Here is a 20,234-nt window from a genome sequence, read left to right on the forward strand (position 1 = left end):
GCCTTCTTCATTCTCCAGCATCCACAGGCCCCTGGGTCCTCAATCAGCTGCCAGTCTCCTTCAGTGAGAGCTGAGGTGGGGCCCTCTGTGCTCTACCCCTGCCCCTGCCTACAGTGACCATCTGAACCAAACCACCCCTCACCCACTGATCCAGCCTTCTACTTCTTCCTCAGGGAACTCAGAACTCATCCTCCTAACAGGCAGAAGGCCTCTGTGGCAATTTCGAGGCTGCCTCAGAGAAAGAACCACACAGAGGTGTGTGACTTTTGGCCTCTGGGAATGACAGGCCTCAGACCCACTCAAACCACCCTACCCCCATTGCCTACAGCCCATGGTGAGGCTCCACACAGGCCCACATGAAGACACATGACACAGCAGGACACAGAGGGCCAAATGTTCCCCTTTATTATGGTTCATTCAGTTACCACTGACAGACACATTGGCTCAGGCAGGTCAACTGCCAGTTGGAGAATGGTCTGTGTCTCCCAGAAACAAGGAGGGGCAGGGGGCACCAGCAGAATGCAAAAGCAGGTGACTGGCTGGCCAAAGACCTGAGGATTCCCAGACTGACCTGGGCCTTCTTCCACCCAACCCTCAAGCCAGACCATCCAGCAGAGATGAATCTGTGCCCAGCCCCCACTTCTTGTACTGGCTCCCTCCCCAGGAAAGTGCATAGTTGCCTGGAGATGCAGCATCCCAGGGCCTGGACAAGCTGGGCCACACACAGGTAGCAGGTCTTCCTAAGGGCAGAGCCAGGGCATGGCCATACAGGTCTGAGCCAGGAAAGAGAAAGGGCAGGTAGGACAGGAAATCGACTGGAGGTGGCATCCAACAGGTCAAGAATGCTGGGCTGGCAGCTGGACCACAGGCCTCCTGGAGTTACCAGAGAGACAAAGAGAAGGGGAGCCAGAGGGCTGGGAGGGGAGAAAGGAAACGGGAGGAAGAACCTAGACCTAGGGTCTCTTTTCAGGTACTAGGGGCTGTGACAACTGCTTTCTGCAGAGAAAGTGGTGGAGGAGAGAGCCAATCACATTCTGGCCCAAGCCTAAGGGACCATTAGGAAGATAACTTCCCAGAGGCCCTGGCTCCCCTTATAGGAAAATGAAGTACCTGGAGCTCAAAGCTCAGGATGGCACCTGGAAATCCAGGTGTTGGGTTCTAAGCTGGAGCCACCCAGAGTGGCCAGGCGGGGTTTGGTTTTTCAAGCCAAATAGCCCAGGTGGGAGGTGGGGGCAGTGAGTGAGAAATAGGGAGCTGCTCCTTGGGTGAGAACCCACTCCCCTCCAGGCCTCCAAGAGAGCCAGGGCCTCTACCAACAACATTCTCACAATGCCTGGGACAGAACAGGCCTGCAGTCACTGTCCTGGAAAGCAAAGGGGTTGCTGACAGGGTGAGGAAGGGCCAAGAATCAAGTCTAGTAGGCAGAGGGAAGCAAGTAATCTTGATTTGAAAAAAAACAAGAGCCAGAGAATCTCCCCTCCCACCCCACCTAAACTGAAATCACATTCCAGCCATTGTGCTTCCACATAGGATTGGGCCGGTGCTTCTTCCTGGGCCTTGAGTTCAAGTGCCCAGAACTGCCCTATGACCAAGAGTGAGCTGGGGTGGGGGAGATGCATGATCCCCTCTCACCGGGCCCTGCCTGCCTTCTCCTCTGATCTTCCCTCCAGAACCAGCCCTCTGAGCCTATCCCTTCTATCAGAGCCAAACAGAACAGCTATTGCTCCCAGGAATCCAGTGGTCATTCAGAGACACCTAGCACCTGCCCAGCGGGCTTGAGCCAACCAAACGACACCCAGGGACCAGTACTTATTTACATACCCTCTGCTCCAGCTGCACCTTTACACCTGAAAATTGCCTGGACACTACCCAGCTCTTCAGGGAAGGCAGTGGAATCTGCCCTTATGGATGGCAGATGCCACCTAGAACACAGTAGGGGTAGGGTAGGAGAATCAGGCCACAGCCGGGACATAGGCAGACGGGGCTCAACGGGGCTCTGGGAAGAGAAGGAGGGGAAGGCAAGGCAGGGAAGAGAGGAGGCTGCCTTGCATTTCCATCCCCTGGGATTCAGGTACCCAGGTGGGCTCCATATCTCCGGCTGTGGGCCCTCCCACATCAGGGCTAAGGCTCAGCTCCCCTGTCTGCTTCCTTGATCTGGGAAGGGGCTCAGTCTCAGGAGCAGATACAACTGGGACACTCAACCTTGGAGAAGACAAAGAAAAGCCACATAGAAAAGAGAGAGACCCTGGGCAGGAGAAGGGACCACAGGAATCTGACAGCAGGAAGAGAAGGGGGGAGGAGGAGGTTGGGGGTGGTGGCGGGGAGAGACCTGGATCAGAAGGAGCAAAAGAAGATCCTCTGCAGGTCTCCACTCTCCCCCCTACCATCCCCATGAGTTCTAAATACTGCTGCTTCCCAGTAAGACCAAAAGTGGAAAGTTTCAGCTCATAACCCTTGGGAGGGGGCCAGGCTCTTCTGCTATGCCTCCCCCTGCCCCATGAAGGGTCCCTGGGCCAAGGTCAGAGGGGGCAGCCTGGTGGAGGGTGGGGGGCTGGTTTAGTTCTAAACATACATCTAGCACCACAACAACAGAGACCTTCACTGCACACTATTCACAAGGGGACACGGACACAGCTATCACCGCACGGGACAGCTCCACGTGAATCCAAGGGTGTGGGGGAGAGGATATACATATATATATATATAACTCTGATTCTTTGTACAAAGTGGAGGAGAAAAAGGGGAGGGGGAACCCTGCTTGGTCACCACTACGTGTGGCTTGAGCCCCCGTTCCACCGGCCCCCAGCCAGCTTCTGGTAGGCTTGGCTCGTTCACATCTCATTGGAGTATGTGTAGTTGGGGGTGGCAGAATACTGAGTGTGCGGCTGATTCATGGCACCCTGCGCCGCCCCCATGGCTGCATTCTGGGCCGCCTGCTGCACGTGCGGGTTCTTCCATGCCCCTGTGGTCCACTCCTCCTGAGCTTTGCTGAAACTCCCCCCGCTGCCCCGATAGAATTTATGAACCTGTAGAATGAGGAGCACAAGGAAGGGTTAATCAAAGGGAAGAGGCAGCCCATCCAGAAAAGACATGGGAGCCAGAGAAAAGTCACCACAAAAGCCAGTCCTCCCTCCCACCCATGCCCTGTGCACTGGGAGCAAAGTCCACCAAGCCATTCCAGAGTGAGTCCCTTGGAAGACCCCTGGGTCCTCTTGTAACTTGGGAGAAGGGTTGTTACAGATCACAGTCCCTTCCCAACACCATCCCCTAACCCTTGAGGTGACCACATACCATGCTGAGGGCAATGAAGGAAAAGACAGCCATGACCGTGAACATGACAGTGGGAATGAGCATCACCACCGCTGAGCCAACGTTCGTTCCGAAGAAGGAAATGGTAGCGATCCAGCCGCTGCAGAAATAGGCCAGCTGTGGGGCTGCCTTGCATGGTGAGGGGTACCCAGGAGCCACCCCACTAGAGTAAGGGACCATCTCATTGTCACAGGGAGAGACCATATCATTGGATGCAAAGGGCCTGTGTCAGTGGTTCAGAAAGAACCCCTGGCTCAGGAAACAAGCTCCTCAGACATAAGGCTTCCTTCCCTCAGTTTAATCTCATGATGCTTGATACCCCTCAGCACTCCTAAAAACCACTGCAAGGTTCTCATTCCCCTCTGATGCTATGGCTCTGTCTACTATAAACTATCCTGAATCCTTTCACACTTCCAATAACTCATGGTGTTCCCACAGGCTAGGCAGCTTAGCCCACAAAAGTAAGCAAAGGACACACCCCAGGTGCCACCCTGCTAGCCCTGGGTCAGTCCCAGACACCCCAGTCTCTTACCAGACACCCCAGCCTGGGATGCCCACAGCCTGGATGATGCTGATGACCAGCTGGGCCATGAAGGTGAAGAAGAATGCCATGAAGCTGAAGGAGCTGTCAGTCCTGCAACAGAGGAGACGGCTTCCATCACCTGGGTAGAGGGGCAGGGCTTCCCTGCCTTCAAGACTTCTAAGTCCTTCCAAGTTTAAGTGGGTACACAATAGACAGAAGACATTTAAAGGGCTTAGTTAAGAGGCCAAAATAGGACAGCGTTTACCCATGGATCTTTGCAAGTTTCCATGTGTTAGGCTTGTGTGTACAACATTACATAGGGAGAGATCTCCTCATGAATACACCACTCACTGGTACATGGATGGTTGGCCCCATTGGCACAGAAATAGATGGGTCCATTGTGGCAGGAATAAACAAACCCATTGTCAAAGGTTTGGACAGCCCTACTGGCACCAAGACATCTAGGTACATGGATGGATGGTCCCATAGGATAGAAAGTGTCATTGGCACAAGAACGGACACACTACTGGCACCAAGATTATAGCCTAATTGGCACACACATGGATGGGTCCAATAGGCAAAGATATTTGAGATCACACTGGCACTGAGAGGGACACTCCTTTGGCACAAAGATTGAAAATCCCACTTGACACAAGGCAGACACCCATTGGCACTAAGACAGCTAGCCCTACTGATACATGGGTGGGTAATCCCTTTGGCACAGAGTTGGATGCCCTCATTAGCACACAGTGTCAGTGGCACATGGATGGCTTGTTCCATTGGCACGTGGATAGATGGTCCACTTGGCGCCAAATCAGCTAGCCCCACGGGTACAAGGATGGACAGCTCCATAAAGACAGGTAGCCCCATTGGCAAAACTTATCATGCAGCTAGCTGCCTGGGGTAGGGAAAACAAGAACAGGCCCGGTTTCTTTGTTGCCCCCACCCAAGGGTAGAGTGAGGAAGGAAGGAACTAAGAGAAAGGTTCTCACTTCCAGCCCTCTCACCCCAGCCTAGAGCTCCCAGGAAGCCTAAATCCTACCTGGCAGTCTGAGCTGAGGGTAAACAAAGGGAAAGTGAGTTTGCAGGATGGCAAAAAAAAAAAAAAAAAAAAAAAAAAATTAAAAATATGTAGAGAAGAGACAGTAGAGATGGGCAAAGAGACAGGGTTAGGAGCTGGGGTTCAGCACCCATCACTTACTTGAAGGCCTTGTAAATGGGCCGAAACCAGCAGACGTAGGAGCAGGGTGTGAAGAGGATGAGCCAGAGAAAGGCGAGGCCAAAGTTGGTAGCTCCCCCGCCTCCGATCAGCCACGCGAGACAGCCCACCAGGTTCACGGCCAGCGTTACGCTATTCACTGCAGACCCAGGAGCACATGCACACACAGAGACAGACACCAGACACACACACAAACACCAAGGCCCATGCAGAAATATATGAGCACCCAGACACACACACATCCCCCACAACTCAACACAGACCCACAATCAAACACAGGCAAACAGCACAAGCACAGAAAGATGAAGACATACACAAACACACATGCAAACCGCATTTGTACAGATTCACACCCACAAGTCACATCAGTGAATACACACACACAGATACACAAGACACACGTATACATACACACACACAGGGAGTACAGACTGTGAGAAAGAAAACTGGGAGCTCAGACCAACCCCCTCCCACACCCGTTCCTGGGGATCTGAGAAATCCAGAGAACAAAGAGTCTCCAGATCAGGAACTCAGAGCCTCAGCCCAGCAAGCCCTGTTGAAGGGCCCCAAGGCCTCAGCCTGGGAGAAATGCTCTTCTCCTTATAAGAATTTCTCCTTATAAGAATGGCCTCAGCCCCTGGCCATCCCAGACCCACAGCAATCACCAAGCCCAAGGCACAGGAAACCCATCTTCCATCTTCTCTTGCAAGGTAGGGCATGAAAAGGGGAAAGTAAAAGGTAACATCTCTGTAAGCCATTGTATCATCTGCTCCACACTTAAATGGGGCAGGCAGCAGTGGCTGGGATCTGTCTTTCTTTAATCCATTTCTTAGACAACTATTATGCCACCTCCTCCAAGAAGCCTTCTTTCACTACTGCAGCCTTATACATCTCCCATCCCTCTGACCTCCTGAAGACTTGGGCGCTCTCATGCTTCCCCAGGTACAAATCCCAGCCCATCAACCAAACTAGAGGCTCCCCGAGAGTGAGACCCAGGCTCCCCCTCCTCTGTGCCCACATAATCTAGCTGAACCTCGGAATCACTGTATCCTTGAGTCACAGCCAGCAGGGACCTCAAGTCTCCTCATCTGATGCTGTCACTCACACACACCCAGGTCATCTGACAAAAGGGTGCTCCTTTCCTCGAACATTAGACTGAGTCCATTTAAGGCCCCACAAAGACTTACTGAATAAATAAAGGAAGGCAGGCTTAATCTTGGCCTCAAACAGCCAGGTATCTATGGTCTTGGCTTCTGAATAGAACCCTGAAGCATCTCAAGGGTTATATACACTTCCTTGGGAACACAGCATCTGGCGGGCACCTAGTGAGGACTTAGGAAGATATTTATAGCCCTTAAATCCAGCTCCTGGATGAGATCTTCTCAGGGGCAGAGTTCCCAGAGCCCAGGGCCAGTGCTCTCCAAGTCTGGCCTGACAATGCTGTCACCTGTGAAGGTACACCCTTCTCAGGGCCCCTCACAATGAGGGTAAGCATTTCTTTCTGTGAGTTTCAGCTGTATTTCCTCCACCCCTGTTTATTGCCCCCAGATTTCCTGGAACTTTGGTGTCCTCACTGATTTTATTTGCTCTTTATATAGAACAGACATTAAACTGTTTTTATATTGGTTTACATCTCTCTTCCCAGTCCCACTTCTCTCCAGCTCACTTGATCTAGTACCCCGGCCGTAATTATTCTACTGCCACAGACCATGAGAAATCGGGGCTTTTAAACTCTAAACCTCAAAATCTTAGAACGTTAAAACTCTAGACTCAACACAGAGCTACATGGAACCACCGCGATCACTGAGACAATACCCTCTTTCCTGTAAGTGAGGAACCTGCCACTTGGGAAGTGGGGTGACCACCCCGGCCTCCTCCCATATCTCCTAAATCCCAGCTGAATGTTCTTTTTGAGCAATTTTCCAGAGAAAGCAAGAAAAATGAGGCTTTGAGGGGAGGATTCCTCTCCAAATCCAGAATCCTGAGGCAGTCACCAGAGGTTCCCTGGAAAACTACTCCAGTGAAAAGGAGAAGGAGAGGAAGAAATGAGCAGTTACACCGCAGACAGAGACCCCCACCTGGCTGCTCTGTGATTGGGAGATGGGGAGAGGCCTAGATGGGAGGTTGAGGGAAACTGAGGCCCAGCTGGGGAGTCGGCCCAGGAGAGGAGCCTGCAGGAGTCAGGCAGGGAAAGGCTTACTGGCCCACACAGATGCTGCAAGTGAGGCTGAAGGACACTGGGCCTGTGGGGACCCCGTCCCAATGCCCAGCACCCACCAGCCTTCCCCCTCCCCCACTCCCTAGCTATGGCCCACCCCCATCCCACAGCACTCACGCATCCAGAGGTAGTAGAGGCGCTTGGTCATGCTGAGATGCTGAGGAGGGATATCCGCCTCAAAGTCTTGGTAGAAACATGGCTTGAGCGGGATGAATTTGGGCAATGGTGGGAAGTTGTTCACTTTCTCTGTGGGCGAGGCACATCACATGGTATCACCCTGAATGCTCCCCTCCCTGATGATCCAATATGATCACTCTTTCCCTGGCCTGGCCTGCCCTCTTGGCCCCTGTGGGCACAGGCCACTTTGTTAACCCCACCCAGCTATCCCCGCTGCCTCAGGTCTCCCAAAGTAGCCCTGAGGCAGTGTCACTGTCTCTCAGAAGAATAAAAACAATAAACACTGTCCATCAGGGGTGCAGCACCCTCTTCAGTGGGGGGGGCCAGTTCCGGGTAGAGGAAGCAGGATGGTGAGTCTGGGTACGTGGGTTCTAGCCTCCACTCCAACACTCGTGCTCTTGGGTGAGTCACTACCCCTCTCCAGACCTCAGTTTATCCAGTGGGGTGGGGGTCAAACTAGATATTCCCTACAGGTCCCTCCAGCTCTGAGCCTTTGGAAACCAGACAACTCAGAAACCAGAAGGAAAAGGTCTCAGAGTATTAGAGAGTAATGGTGACAGAGAGGATGGAGACTGAGCCACCCGTGCCACTTATCAGTCAGACAGAGAGTAGGACGAGAGCATCAGGATGCGCTACCTTGGTCCCCAGGGTCAGAGGTCTGACAGAGGGCTAGACAGTGAGGGTCTTGGATAAATAGGCCTCAGTGGGGAACCAGGGGAAATCCAGGGGCAAGAGGACAGAAATAACCTAACCTTCAAAAACTAGGGGGCGTAAAGGGACCCCTACCCTAAGTTCACTGTTACGTCCTACCCGAGTGGCCCACCCTCTCCTTACCTGACATGACGGCACCAGCCGGCCCAGCGGCCTGTCCACTCCTCTTCGTCCTGAACTGGAAGGAAAAAGAGCCAGAGAAGGTTGAGGATCATGGCTCACCCAACCTAGTCCTTCTCTTAGTCCCAGCCAGGCTGCAAACTCCCTGGAGCAGGACTCATCCCACATTTCCACGGTGGAATGAACCGGAGGCAGCTCCCACCTCACAGAGCAGCAATGAAGACCCAATGCAGCCAAAAATACATAAATAAATAAATAGGTAGATAAATAAATAGATAAATAAATAAATAAAATCTGTCAAAAAATTTAAAAAAAAATACTGATATGGAAAGAACTCCACAATTACAAGTAGTTGAAAAAATGCAAGACACAGAATAGTTTATGCTACCTTTCATATTAAAAAAAAGAAAAAAAAGGAGGGGAGAGGAGAATAAAAATATTTTTTGCTTTTGTCCCCAGAATCCTACTTCTAGTTATTTACCACAAGTAAGAAACAACGAATACATGTTATTCAACATGACACTATTTTGCAATAGCAAAATGTTGGAAGCAACCTAAATCCAGCTGTTTGAATAAACTATGGTACATCAGTCAATGCAGTAATATATAGATGTAAAAAAGAATGAAGATGATCTCTATGAACTGCTATGGAATGATTTCCAGGATATACTGTTAAGTAGAAAAAGCAGGGAATTCCCTGGTGGTCCAGTGGTTAGAACTTGGCACTTTCCCTCACGGGACTGGGTCTGATCCTTGGTCAGGGAACTAAGAACCCACAAGCCTCGAAATGCGGCCAAAAACAGAAACAAACAAAAAAGAAATTGGAGAGAACCATTAAAATTGAAATAAACAAAAACAAATGAAGCTATCTATACTGTGAATTGATAACACAATCACACAGGAAAAAGAACTGGCCAAGTGACTTGATCTCAGTACTCTGTGTTCTCTTAGAGGGATATATCTCAAGAGCAAAAACAACTGGAAAGAAATCTGAAATCTTAGCGGGTTTACTCTTACTGTTGGTACTAGCGTGGTGATTCTGAGACTCTGTCATGTGAACCGTAGCAGACAGCATATGAGAGAATGTGTTCATGTTGTTGGAACCTGGGTTCTCAGTGTTAGGTATGGAGACAGAATATGGAATATAGGAAGGTAAGACAGAGTCCTGTGATGTTGGATTTGAATTGGAGTCATCAATATGAACTCATGACTTTAAAAATATGTGGCTGGTCCCAAGCCAGGACAAGGAAATACAACGTTAGCCTAAAACATCTTGTGGTGCCAGAAGCACGAAGGAATTCAACTAATTGGTGTCAAGAGGACACCAGTTTGAAGGAGCTACCACCAGCCAAATTTGGGAGAATTAAGAGCTTCAAAAATAATGACAGTAATATAACATTATTAAAAAATAATCCATGAGTCCAAAGTGACACTCTTATTTTTAAAAAGAAGAGGGAGGAAGGAAGAAAGAAAGCTATTCTTTGCAGAAGAATGCTAGCACTAAGTGTAGGAGTGACAGAATTAGAAAATCTCCTAATTTTGCAATCATGAATGTAATAGCTGATTCAGACAAGGATCCTCAGTGGCTGCTAAATCTTTCACTGGATGAAAGATTGTTGGGGAATTCCCTGGTGGTCTAGTGCAGCAGTCCCTGACCTCTCTGGCACCAGCGACCAGTTTCGCGGAAGACAATTTTTCCATGCACGGTGCAGGGGTGGGGGGGTGGGGGTGGTTCAGGCGGTAATGCAAGCGATGGGGAGCAGCAGATGAAGCTTCGCTCTCTCACTGTGTGGCCTGGGTCCTAACAGGCCTCGGGCTGCAGACTGATGGGGGAGGGGGGTTGAGGACCCCTGGTCTAGTGGATAAGACTCTGCACTCCCAGTGCAGGGGACCCAGGTTCAATCCCTGGTCACGGAACTAGATCCCACATGCATGCCTCAACTAAGAGTTCACATGCCACAACTAAAGAGCCCAAGCGCTGCAACTAAAGATCCTGTGTGCCGCAACTAAGACCCAGTGCAGCCAAATAAATAAATAAAATATTAAAAAAAAGAAAAGCTACATGGCAACAAAAATTGATGTGTAAACCTTGACTGGATCCTGGTTCAAGAGGGAAACACTGGGATATCAGAGGAAACTTGAATATAGACTCTAGATAATATTATTATGTCTATGTTACATTTCTTGGGTGTGATAATGTTATTGAGGTTATGTAGGAAAATGTCCTTTTTCTTAGGAAATATGTGCTCAAGTGCTTAGGGGTAAAGTATCGTGATATCTGAAACTTGCTTCAAATAGTTCAGAAAAATAAGAAATAATGAAAGGATAGATATAGACAGAATCAAAGCAAATGTGGCAAATGCTAACAATTGGTGAATCTGAGTGAAGTTATATGAGTGTCCCTTGTATTATTCTTTCAACTTTAGTTTAAAGTTTTCAAAATAAAAAGCTGGAGAAAAAATATGAGTAATGTCAGTAATGGATCATAACACACTGAAAAGAATGCATAAGTGCACTATAATACACAAAAGAAAGGGAGGAGGGAAAGAAAAGTTCTAATATAGAAGGAATGACATAATTTTTTACATCATTATTTTGCAACCCCTATGTCAGAACTGGTACAGGCAAGGATTATCAATGGCTGCTTAAACCACTGGGTGGAAGGTGGTTAGGGAAGAGGGGAGTCACACAGTCTGAGTGTCACCCTCCAGATTATATATTAATCACAAGAGAGAAAAGGTACTTCTATGAGAGGATCTGGCAGACCAAGTGACCAAACTTAGCATTTCTGATAATGGGACAAAAGGACATTATGTGCCTCATGATGTGATACACACAGAAGGACATAAGATCATCAATGCAGTATTACTGCCAAAATCTTTAGTCTGAAAATAGTTATTAAGAAAAAGAATCTGACAAATCCAGACTGTGGGAAATTCTCCAAGATAAACGTTAATGTCGTGAAAGATAAAAATTGGTAAAGGGACTCATTTAAATTAAAGGAGACTAAAGAGACATGCAACCAACTGCAATGACTGGTCCTGGATTTTTAAATCACAGCTGTAAAGGACATTTTTAGGACAAGTAGAAAAATTTGAATATAGACTGAACAGTAGATATCATTGTTCAATGTTAAATTTCTTAGGTGTTGTGGTTACATAGGAGAATATCTTTGTTCTTAGGAGATACATGCTGACATATTTAGAAATACAGTGTCTTGTCTGCTACTTACTTTCAAATGGTTCTGCAAAAAAATCAGAGATAGGGAATTCCCTGGTGGTCCAGTGGTTAGGACTCGGCGCTTTCACTGCTGTGGGCCCGGGTTCAATCCCTGGTCGGGGAGCTAAGATCCCTCAAGCCACGCGGCACAGCCAAAAAAAAAAAAAAAAAAAAAAAAAATCAGAGATATTGATAGACAAAGCAAATGTCACGAAATGTTAACAGCTGGTGAATCTAGGTGAAGTACCCTAGTACAAGCGTTCATTGCACTGTTCTTTGAACTTTTTGTAGCTTTGAAATGTTTCAAAATAAAAAGTTGGGGAAATAGACATACAGATGGCCAATGGGTATCAATACATGAAAAGATGCTCAACATCACTAATCATCAGGGAAATGCAAATCAAAACCACAATGAGATATCACCTCACACGTGTTAGAATGGCTGTTATAAGAAGGATGAGATACCAAATGTTGGTGAATGAAATCTTGCCATTTGTGACAACATGAATGGACCTTGAGAGCATTATGCTAAGTGAAATAAGTCAGACAAGGAAAGACAAATACTGTACGATCTCACTTATTTGTGGAATTTAAAACAAAATAAAATTTAAAAAAGCAAACAAACAAAAAACCAAGCTCATCCATATAGAACAGATTGGTGGTTTCCAGAGGCGGGGGCTGAGGGGTGGGTGAAATGGGTGAAGGGGGTCAAAAGGTACAAACTTCCAGTTCTAAATAAATAAATCACAGGGATGTAAGGTACAGCATGGTGACTACAGTTAATAACACTGTACTGCATATTTGAAAGTTGCTAAGAGAGTAAATCTTAAAAGTTCTCATCACAAGGAAAAGAAATTCTGTAACTATGTGTGGCGGTGGATGTTAACTAGCCTTATTGTGGTGATTAATTCACAGTATATACAAATATTAAGTTGTACAAATATCATTATGTTGTACACTTGAAAGTAATGTATGTCAATTATACTTCATAAAAATAAATAAAGGGACTTGGTGGCGCAGTGGATAAGACTTGGCGCTCCCAATGCAGGGGGCCCGGGTTCAACCCCTGGTCGGGGAACTAGATCCCACATGCATGCCGCAACTAAGAGTTTGCAAGCCACAACTAAGGAGCCCGCCTGCAGCAACTAAGGAGCCCATGTGCTGCAACTAAGGAGCTGGCGAGCCGCAGCTAAGACCTGGCGCTACCAAATAAGAAAATAAATAAATATTTTTTTAAAATAATAAAATAAAATTTTAAAAATAAATAAATAAATACTTTTAAGTCAGGATGGGGATATATACAGTTGCATTTCGTAATATATACACAAAGAATCTCTAGTAGGACATCAAGAAAAAAATAATTGTGGTTCCTGGGGGCCAGAGGAACTGAATACATGCGGAATAGGGGAGTAGGCGGGAGGAAATTTTTACTATGTATCCTTATACCATCAAATCCAAGACACCATCAATTTTTTTTTTTTTTTTTTTTTTTTTTTTAAACTACAGATTTATTTGGATTTCACCAGTTTTTTTTTTTTTTTTTTTTTTTTTTTTTTTTATTATTTTTTATTTATTTATTTATTTATTTATTTTTGGCTGTGTTGGGTCTTCGGTTCGTGCGAGGGCTTTCTCCAGTTGCGGCAAGCGGGGGCCACTCTTCATCGCGGTGCGGGGACCGCTCTTCATCGCGGTGCGCGGGCCTTTCTCTATCGCGGCCCCTCCCGTCGCGGGGCACAGGCTCCAGACGCGCAGGCTCAGCAATTGTGGCTCACGGGCCCAGCTGCTCCGCGGCATGTGGGATCTTCCCAGACCAGGGCTCGAACCCGTGTCCCCTGCATTAGCAGGCAGATTCTCAACCACTGCGCCACCAGGGAAGCCCGACACCATCAATTTTAAGATAGATCATTATCTTATTGAACAAAAGAAAGAAAAAAATGCCACCAACTTATAATGATAAGATGCCAAAATTTTAAAGACACAGACATTAAAATGTTTTCGGAAATATCAAAATGTTCATCTTAGAATTGATGAAATTTAGGACATCTTTTTGAATTATGAATCGCGTAACTGTATTACCTGTTTAAAAAAAAAAAAAGAAAAGTCAGGCAGAAGAGGATGAGCTGGCAAAGAATGAGTAGGAGCAGCTGATGAGGCAGGAGGAAAACCAGGAGAGTGTGAAGTCTCCAAAGCCAGGAGTAGAGAGTGGACAAATATGACAGATGCCACTGAGAGGTCCAGCATGGAAAGGGCTGGACTGAAAAATGTCCAGTACGCTCAGCAACAGCAAGTCACCTGTGACCCCAGCAAGAACTACTTTGGTGGTGGTGGCAGCTGGGAGTTGGGGGGAGGGGTGGGGGGGGTAGTAGCAGCCAAATTATATAGTTGAACACATAAGCTGAGAGCAGGTGTAGACAGCACGTTGAAGAAGCCTGCCTTGGAAGAGAACAGAGACAGGGTACTACCTGGGTGGGCTATGGGGTCCAGGGAGGACTATGTCTGAGGGTTGTTTGTTTAGGATGTTAATAAGCTAGAGATGTGAAAGATCCAGGGAAGAGTTGCAATTACAATAGAGACAGAGGTTAATTAATGGAGCAAACCCCTGCCTGAAAGGGGGAGAAGCATGAGGTCCAGTGCAAAGAGGTGGGACAAGCCTCAATCCTAACAGGTGGGAAGGAGAACATGACGCAAGCAGATCGGGGAGGTTTGAGGCCTTGGAAAGGACAGTGCACATCCCACATATCTGCTTCAATTTTCTCTGTAATAGCGGAGACACATCTGAGTTGAAAGTGAGGTGGTAAGAGTAGAGGATGCAGCTAAATCAAGGGACAGTTACAACAGAGCCTGAGAAGTGCTCCAGGAGAGCAAGTACACAAAGCTATGGGAACACAGAGGAGCACCTCCCTGGTCCATCCTGGAAAAGCCAGGGAGGGCTTCACAGAGGAAGCGATATCAGAGCTGAATCCTGGAGGATGAATAAGAGTTGGCCAGGAAAGGAAAGAACCAGGAAAGCACACGCAAAGGGAAGGTCAGGAGTAACAGCATGGCGAATTCAAGGAACAGAAAGAAGTAGAGCACAGATAAAGTCCAAAGTGGAAGGAAGGAAGAAAAGGCAACAATAGGGTTGAAAGGTGGGAGGGGCCAGTCATCCTGGCCTTGAAGGCCATGAGCAGGATTTGAGTTTTATCCTGAGACTTGCGAGCCACTGAAGGTTTCTATTCTTCTTCTTCTCCTTTTAAAAAATATAACCTCAAAGTTTCTTTTTTAATAAAATGAAATTATGTTGCTTTTTAGCAACATGTATAAAAATATCTGCAAGTTAAAAAAAAAAAATCAAAGTGCATAAAGTAGAAAATACAAGTTCTTCCAAAATCCACCTTCTCAGTGGTCACCCCTTTAACAGTCTGACCTTTAGGTTTTTGGTTTTTATGTATACATAAGCATATATGACAGAAATGAGATCATTTTATACACGCTCTTTTATAACCTGTTTTTTTCCACTCAATACCTCATGAAAATGTTTCATGTCAATGAATACAGGTTACCACAAACTTTTTAATGACTGGTCAACCAGGTCAACAACGTCCGTGGCCATAGAGTGGTCAGGTGTGACATGGGCTGATTTGGCAATTAGGAGGTCACAGCTTCAGGAAGTGGTGGGGTAGAGGCCAGCTGCCCAGAAATGAGGGAACATGAGGAGAGGATGAGGGACAAGTCTAGCAGACTAATCTTTCAAAAAACTCAGCTGATGGACACCCCTGGTGGTCCAGTAGTTAAGACTGTGCCTTCCAATGCAGGGGGTGTGGGTTTGATCCCTGGTCGGGGAGCTAAGATCCCACATGCCTCGCAGCCAAAAAACCAAAACTTAAAAAAACAGAAGCAACATTGTAACAAATTAAATAAAGACCTAAAAAAAATTTTTTTAAATCAAAAAATGCAGCTGAGACTCTAATATAACATAGAGGATATTAGTGTCAACAAAGAAACACCATACACTAAAGGATTAATAGTAGCGATCTCTTGATAGTGACATTACAAGTTATTTGTTGTCTTTCTTTTATCTTTATTTTCTAAAATTTCTGCAACAGTCATATATCACTTTTCTAGTGAGACAAAGCCACAGGTTTAAAACAGCAGCAGCTAGAGGAAGACATACAGTTAGAAAGGTTTTTCCAGATAGGAGACTTGAGCATATATATAAGCTGGGAGGAAGGTATTATTAAGGAAAACGGTGGAGAGGCTGAAGATACAGTAGAGGGGGAAAGAGCTGACAGACACTGGTATCTCAGGAGATAGGTAGGGCCAGCATCCATAGCACAGAGCGGGTATGTTAGATTAGGAGCCCTCCTTCTACTGGGATTCAAGAAGTGGAGAAACATAAGTGTGGTTCCAACTCCCACATACAACCCCCCTCAACTAACCCTCTCCATGAGTAAAGGGCTTTGGGATAATAGTCCAAGTTTGGAATACTCCTCCCATGGAATAGAATGGAAAGCTGATGGGAAGAGGAAAGGGGTTTCTAGAAGTGATGGAGGGACAGCTGAGGCTGGAGACCCTCCACAGAAGCAGAACCAGACTGCCCTGGTATGTGATGGCCACCAGAAGCTTTCCATATTCTGAGTATAGAATCCAGAACTGGGGGGTCTGCTGCTGGGGTGGGACACACAGGCAAAGTGGCATGGTCATTGAGGGCATGAGCCAGAGAATGGTTAAAATCCTGGACCATGGAGTCCAGGAAGGACACAGAAGGTGTCATGCTCATGAGGCAGAGAAAATGGAGGTGTCAGAGAACTTGAGGTCTCCTTGAGGTCCCAAAGTAGGTAAAGCAGAAATTGGACTGTGGTCAGAGAATGATACTGGAGTTTAAGATTTTGGAGGTGGCAACATGCCAATGATGAACAGACTCAGGTGTAGCTGGTAGAAAGGGTGGCCAAAGGAGGCATTGCCCCCCATGAGACAATGGGATGTGGAAAGGGAGACTGTGGTCCAGCACTAATGTCCTCCAGGGAAACAAAGAAGAGAGGCAGGGGGAGACTGGCAATAACTAGATTGTAGGAGCCTCAAGGAAGGAGGCTCTAACCCTGGCTCCAACCTGACCCCCGTCTGGTCCCAGGCTGTCTCCCAAAGGTGTGCCCATGGTTACAGAGAAGTCAGTGTAGCAAAGTATGGATGGTGGGAAAGCCAGCACTCAGGGCCAGAGCACAGAGCAAGGCTGCCTTGTTTGTACATGGTTAGCCCAGAGAGAATTTAGGCTTGGGAGGGCTACAGGAGGCTGAGGTCACAAGAATGGAAGGTTCCAGGCTCTTCTGCTCTTATAGCAGGGCTTAGCCTTTATACTTGTATTGGGGGAGAGGGGAGCAGCAATGACTGGCCTCTGCAAACCAAAGTTCTTAAACTGCAAAATGGGAGAAGTAGCAATTTATTCCTCCACTGAGAGTCTTTCATAACGCTGGGAGGCACTGGGGGTGCTACATATCCCCCCAAAGATGTAGGCCTAAGGAAGCACCTCTTTAGTTATCAATAAGACAGCAAATACTAACTGAATTTTGTTCAAAAAAACCAGACTATAATTTATTCCATTTCTAACTGTGAAGTTGGGAGGACAGAAGGTCCCACAGTAAAGAAAGTGAGGTCCATGGCAGAGAGAAGGGAGTCAAGTATGGCCTCAGATCAGGACAGGGACCTGGGGTTAGTTCCCGGACTCCCTACTCACCAGCCCTCCCTCCTCCCCAGCATGAGCCCCCATCCTTGACATAGAAATGGTCATTTTCTTGCTGTCTGCCCAGAGCCTATCTGCTAAGATGGAAGTTTCCCCCTCTTGCTCTACCTCTGGTCCTCTTATCCCACACCCAATCCCATATCTCCAGCCCTGATGTCCCCAAACTATGAATATTCCTCAGAGAACGGTACACTCCTAGCATTGCTATCACTGTCCTATGATGACTCTTCAGTAGCCCCTACTGATCCTGTGCTTGGCAATCAAGACCTTGTGTCAATCAGCTACAAACCTCCGACCCACCACCTTTTGCTTCTCTACCACAGGCTGACCTGCTTCCCACACAACCCTGCTTCATGCAGATCATATCAAGCCATCCTGTCTGCTTCCAGTGACCCTAAACCAGAGCCCCATCACCTCCTCTGAGTCCTACTATTTTTCTCACATCCCACCTCTTCTGGGAGGCCCTTCCAGACATCCCTGCTGTGCCTCCCACTGCTTAAATTCTGAACCAGTTATTTGGCACCAAGTGCTCACTCATTCTCATCCAATCTCTTCCTCGTTCCATCATGGATGGGGCTTCCAGGAGGGACCCAGCACAGGGCAGGGCACAGAGAATGGGCAATTATGTTCTTGCTTAAGCCTTGGACACCCTCCCGGGGTAGGAGTGGAGCAACTGATGCCCTCCCCAAATCAGGCTAAGCCCACAGCTTCTGTGAACCCTGCTGTACCACACTTCCTCCAGGAGACCTTCAGAGACTCCGGGCTGTCAGCAAGGAAGGAAGTGCAGCCTGTAGAGGAACTGCTGTGGGGAGGGGGCAGGGACAGGGAGAGGAAGGCAGAGGGAGGGGGGAGAAAAGGAAAAGGAAGAGGTAGAAGAACTGAGAAGGACGCTCTAAACTAGAACAAGCAGCTTCCTCAAGGGAGGTCAGTACTTAGTCCTATTATTTCATCCCTAGAGAAAGGTGCTGGCAAAGAGATACCCAGAGAGAGGAATCAATTTGTTCAGAGGTGGCCAGCCAGCCCACCAGAGAAAGGGTTAAAGAAACAGGAACAGAGCCCAAGGCCCCTAACCAGAGCTCCCCTCCCAGGACCCTGCTAACTCTCCATAGGTTTGCTAGACCTAAGAAGACCCTCTTTCTGTGGCCCATGACCGGTCAGTCCTCTCTCAGCAACTCAGGCTCATCAAACCCAGATCAAATCTCAACTAGCACCATCTGTGCAGCCCCAGACAAAATCTCTCTGCCAGTCATGCCCCTGCAAGAACCATTTCCCTCTCTCAGAGGCCTGCCCCTTGGAGGCAGAACAGTTAGGGCACAGGCTGCAAAATTCTCCAGACTTCTCCACCCCATGCGCACAGTCACGTGGCTGGACTCACAGGCCAGGCTCCCCAACACGTATGCTTAATTCCCACCTCTATGCCTTTGCCCAGACTATTCCCCGAAAATGCCCTCTGTTACCTCTCCTCTCATCCCAATCTCACTGCCTCCAAGAAGCCTCCTATTCACTGCCTCTTGCCTCCCTTTCTCCTTGTGCTCCTAGAGTCCACGGGAAAGTCTGCCCAGCCCTCCCTAAACTCCTTATCCTGGAGCTGGGGCATTGCCGGTTTGAACTACCTGAGATAGTGAATTCTCAGTCCAAGACTATACTTGGTTTTCCCAACCTTTAGATTAGGAGCTCCCAGAGGCAGGGGCAGAGACGGGTTCCCAAACATCTCACCCCAATCCTCGTGACTGACTCCGGTCAGCGTTGGAATGAGCTTCATCTGGCGCCCCCAACACACCACCCCAAAGCCCTGGTGGCCCACAGGCTCAAGCCAATGCACCCATCCCATGAAGCACTGAGGTGGTTCAGACGAGTTGTCCAAAGGTCCGCCGCCTCGCTTAGGCGGGGTCTAGGAGGTGGGGAGTACAACCTGCATCCACCTGCAGGCGCCTCTTGTAAGGAAGGACCCAAAGGAGGCCACAGTCAACCCGCCTCCAGACGCCCCCATCCCAGGCCGCGTGCGCCATCCCCAGGAGGAGGAGGAGGCCTGTTTCCAGGGAACGCCAGGTGGGGCTGAGGGGGTATGGAGGGCCCAAGGCCCAGGCTCCAGAATCTAGGGGTCTGACGTCATCCAAGACTGGGTTCCTTCTGTGGGAGCCGGGAATGGGGATGGCGGGGGTTGGGGGGGTCTGGGACACCCGAGGTTCTCTTCCCCCGCCCCAACAGGGAAGGTCACCTCGACTCTGCGCCTCTCCAGCTCGACCTGCCCCCAGCATCCAAAGGTGAAGCGTAGGGGGTACAAAGCTGGAGATGGGGTGACCCCTTCCCGCCCTGCGCCCAACTTCCCTACAAAGCCCTTTTCTGGCCCTTTAGGCCCGGGACTCACCCGCTGCTGTCGCTCGGCTGCGGAAAGGCCGCCGCGCTACGCTGCTATGCACCCAACGATGCGGCGCGGAGCCGGCCGCGAGCGGCTCCGGGGTTGGCGACGGGGTGCGCGAGCGTGCGCGCGCCTCAGGCCAGTTCCTCGCGCGCCTGCGCCGGCCTGCCTGCAGCAGCCGCTCTCGCGAGATTCCCGAGCTTCCTCTAGGGCCGCTCCTCCTGAACTCGCGAGAAGGAAGGCCTGGCCATCCCCGCACCTTTCAGGAGCTGTCCGAGGTGCTAAGTTCAAGGGACAGGGCCCGATCAGGTGGTCGGCAGGCACGGCGGGGACAAGAGCAAGGCGAGAACGTCGAGGAAGAGACCCAGAAATGGGAGTCTGGTACCAATAATCAGAGTCTCAGCTTCCAAATCTGTAAACTGGGGAAAATAACCTCCCATGCCAGTCCCAGGAGCCACTGGGACGTACCAGAAAGGAAGAATGAGAGGGAGCTTTGTGAGCAGGAGTGTGATGACTGGTGAAGGCCCTTCAGATCCACAGACCCAAAGTGACAGAGAGGGGATGGAGGATGGAAGATCAGAGATGAAACATAAAGAGACAGAAACGAGACATAGACAAGGACACACAAATCCAAAAAAGATAGACATAGAAAGACAAGAGAGG

General features: G+C 48.6%; 1 protein-coding gene across 3 annotated transcripts; it reads right to left on the bottom strand.

The window, feature by feature from the left end:
* Nucleotides 1-378: 378 nt before the first annotated feature.
* SCAMP5 (secretory carrier membrane protein 5) lies at nucleotides 379-19,715 on the bottom strand. Of its 3 annotated transcripts, none has more exons than XM_057543908.1 (8): nucleotides 19,581-19,715; nucleotides 11,510-11,620; nucleotides 8,281-8,335; nucleotides 7,387-7,515; nucleotides 5,034-5,190; nucleotides 3,842-3,943; nucleotides 3,292-3,409; nucleotides 379-3,026 (listed from the first exon to the last, which is right to left on the bottom strand). In XM_057543908.1, the coding sequence occupies exons 3-8, from the start codon at nucleotides 8,285-8,287 to the stop codon at nucleotides 2,832-2,834; spliced, it is 708 nt and encodes a 235-aa protein (XP_057399891.1). In that variant the 5' UTR covers nucleotides 8,288-8,335; nucleotides 11,510-11,620; nucleotides 19,581-19,715; the 3' UTR covers nucleotides 379-2,831. The 3 variants fall into 3 exon arrangements, with proteins under 3 accessions (XP_057399891.1, XP_057399892.1, XP_007197749.1); XM_057543909.1 differs by having other exon boundaries at nucleotides 11,510-11,629; nucleotides 19,581-19,701; XM_007197687.2 differs by lacking the exon at nucleotides 11,510-11,620 and having other exon boundaries at nucleotides 19,581-19,714.
* Between the last annotated feature and the right edge of the window lie 519 nt (nucleotides 19,716-20,234).

The sequence above is a fragment of the Balaenoptera acutorostrata genome, chromosome 3 (assembly GCF_949987535.1).
Source record: "Balaenoptera acutorostrata chromosome 3, mBalAcu1.1, whole genome shotgun sequence".
In the NCBI taxonomy this organism is placed as follows: Eukaryota; Metazoa; Chordata; class Mammalia; order Artiodactyla; family Balaenopteridae; genus Balaenoptera; species Balaenoptera acutorostrata.